The sequence below is a fragment of the Octopus bimaculoides genome, chromosome 1, assembly GCF_001194135.2.
Source record: "Octopus bimaculoides isolate UCB-OBI-ISO-001 chromosome 1, ASM119413v2, whole genome shotgun sequence".
Classification (NCBI taxonomy): Eukaryota; Metazoa; Mollusca; class Cephalopoda; order Octopoda; family Octopodidae; genus Octopus; species Octopus bimaculoides.
Genome location: NC_068981.1, coordinates 115,072,795 through 115,075,668, shown reverse-complemented (window position 1 = coordinate 115,075,668; position 2,874 = coordinate 115,072,795). Strand labels below are relative to the sequence as shown.

Below are 2,874 nucleotides of genomic sequence, written 5' to 3'. Positions count from 1 at the left end.
TATGGGAGAATTTACGAAAAAAACAACAGACGAAGACAGGTGGTGTAAACAACGAATAGATGTATTAGTTTAATGCTCGGGAATAGAGAAAGTCTTTAACGTTTCGAGCTACGCTCTTCAACTGAAAGGAACACAAAAAGAAATAAGGAGAAAAACAAGGAGAAAAAAAATATAAATGTAGTGGTCAGCGATCTATCATGGCGAAATATAAATATATATTTATATGTGCGTGCATGTTACTGCCTCCTTGCCTTGACATTGTGTGATAATTGTAAAACAAATATCAACATTATGCAAGCAGTGTGTTCTCTTTCCAATCTTCTATGTATGTATATATATATTCTTTTACTTGCTTCAGAATATATATATATATATATATATATATATATATACTTTTGCTTCAGTCATTTGACTGCGGCCATGCTGGAGCACCACCTTGAATGGTTTTAGCCAAATGAACTGACTCCAGGACTTATTTTTTTAAGCCTAGTACTTTTTCTATCGGACTCTTTTGCTTTTGCTGAACTGCTAAGTTACAAGGACGTAAATACACCAATACCAGTTGTCAAGCAGTGGTGGGGGGGGGGGAGCAAGCACAGACACAGATACATAGATATGTACATATAAATAGGATGGGCTTCTTTCAATTTCCATCTACCTGAAGCTGTAAGAGAAGACACTTGTCCAAGCTGCCACACAGTGGGACTGAATCCAGAACTGTATGGTTGGGAAGCAAGCTTCTTATTACACACATGTCAAGCTTCTTTTCAAACTAAATTCAGTTTCAATTTTCAAACTAAATCTAGTTTCAATTTTCATAACACTAAATCTTGTAGGTCTGGGAAGATAAATCTTCCTGACTCAACAATACTGAACTAGTACATTCTCAAAAAAGGGGGCATTAAATAAGGGTATTGTTCCAAAGAATTTTTCAAAATTTCCAAGTTATATCCACACTATGTTTAAACTGGTTTGGTTCTGATTTTCACCAAGTGATCTTCTCCAGTATGCGTACATAAGTGCAGGTGTGGCAGTCTGGCAAGAAACTTGCCAGACTGGTTTCAATTACATGGTTTCAAGCCCAGTCCCACTGTATGGCATCTTGGGCAAGTGTATTCTACTATAGCCTCAGGCCAGCTTAAACCTTGAGTGGATTTGGTTGATGGAAACTGAAAGAAACTTGTCTTATGTGTGTGAATACGTGTGTGTGTGTGTGTGTATGTGTGCGTGCGCATGTTAGTTGGTCCCCAACAACCATTTGACAACTGGTGTTGATGTGTTTATGTTTCCATAATCTAGTGGTTCAGCAAAAGAGACCAATAGAATAAGTACCAGGCTTAAGAAAAAGAAAGTACTGGGGTCAATTCATTTGACTAAAAATTCTTCAAGGCGGTGCCCCAGCATGGCCACAGCCTAATGACTAAAACAAGCAAAAGATAAAAGATAGTAACCAGATTGGTTTTGAACTCACTACATTTATTTCTAAAATAAATATGTGCATACATCAGTACCCTACTGGATAAAAAAAATCGTTGCTTTCAGTTTAGAAATATAGATTCTTAGTTCTAATCCAGTTTTCAAGAATGTACACATCTAGAAATAAATAACCTGACAATGATTAGAAGTCAAGAGCAATAGAAAAGTACCGTAAATGCAAACTGAAAATTTTTTCAATTCGAAACATAAAATTATAACAGTCCAAAATATTACCATTTTATTTACACAAATTGCCTCAGATATTTAAACAATTAACACTTAAAAATCATTAAAACTTTTATTTTTAAATATAAGCTTTAAATTTATTTTTGAATATCATTTATTTATAATCCATACATTTGTACATTGAAGCAATCAATATAAGAGTTGCAAAAAGAATTTTAAAATAGAAAGTATTCAGGAAAATTATATATTAAATTAGATAAAAATATGGAAACAATAATAATAATAATAATAATAATAATAATAATAATAATAATAATAATAATAATAATTTAAATGATTATTTAAGATGATCTTCCAAAAATTTTTGAAAATTACACCTTCAAAATGTTTTAATTATCTCAAACTATGCTGACACACCATCTTCAGAATTGTCTTGATTGCAATAGAAACCTACCAAGCTATCAATTTCATATCTGGGACACTCACCTCTACCACTAGCAGCACCAGCACTACTAGTGCTGGCCCCGATACTACTTGGACTGGTAGAAGATAATACAAGTGCTTCACCCAAACGGGCAAAATTTGGTTTTTCTTCTTTCCTTCTGTCTTCTGCATCACTCTTTAAAAAGAGGAAAAAGAAAAATACAATTGGAGAGTACAAAAAATATACGAAAGAAAAAAACAAGAAAGAAGAAACAAGTGTAAAAAAAAACAAAAACAAAAAAAAACCTCAAGAGATCCGAAATGAAAATTGCTTAAACCTTCAGCATTCAGATTACTCTGTCAATGTAATGCTTATTTATTTACATCATTTTGAATTAATCATTCATTACCGCAAAGCTTTTAAAATTTCAATGATGTGAGTGCTTAATACAACAATGACACTGAAAGTGAGGTGTGAGAGATCAGATCTAGAGTTTGAAGTAACAATTAACAATATTAAATAGTGACTGTCATAAAAAAAAAAAATTTTTTTAATGATTTCCTGAAAACTTGAGTTCTGTTTTTAGTTGATCTTTATTAAAAAAAATGAGCCATTTGAGGAGAGAAATAAAGCACAAAACGTGAAATTTTTCGCACAGGTATGTGCCTTATGCAAAATCTGATCTGTGATGAGCCCAAGTGATGCTGATGACTTGGAGTTGCCTCTGATATACACAAACACAAATATAGATACATATATATCTATATAATGTACATTATATATATATA

At 32.4% G+C, this 2,874-nt stretch overlaps 1 protein-coding gene across 6 annotated transcripts in view; it reads right to left on the bottom strand.

The window, feature by feature from the left end:
• Nucleotides 1-1,760: 1,760 nt before the first annotated feature.
• LOC106877864 (COP9 signalosome complex subunit 1) overlaps nt 1,761-2,874 on the bottom strand; it is a 128,887-nt gene continuing 127,773 nt past the window's right edge. For 5 of the 6 annotated variants that reach the window (XM_014926899.2, XM_014926900.2, XM_014926901.2 and 2 more), the window contains one exon: nt 1,761-2,281. In XM_014926899.2, the coding sequence (XP_014782385.1) occupies nt 2,066-2,281 (216 nt within the window). In that variant the 3' untranslated portion in view covers nt 1,761-2,065. The remainder of the gene's footprint in view (nt 2,282-2,874) is intronic. The other variant, XM_014926904.2, reaches the window with a different exon arrangement.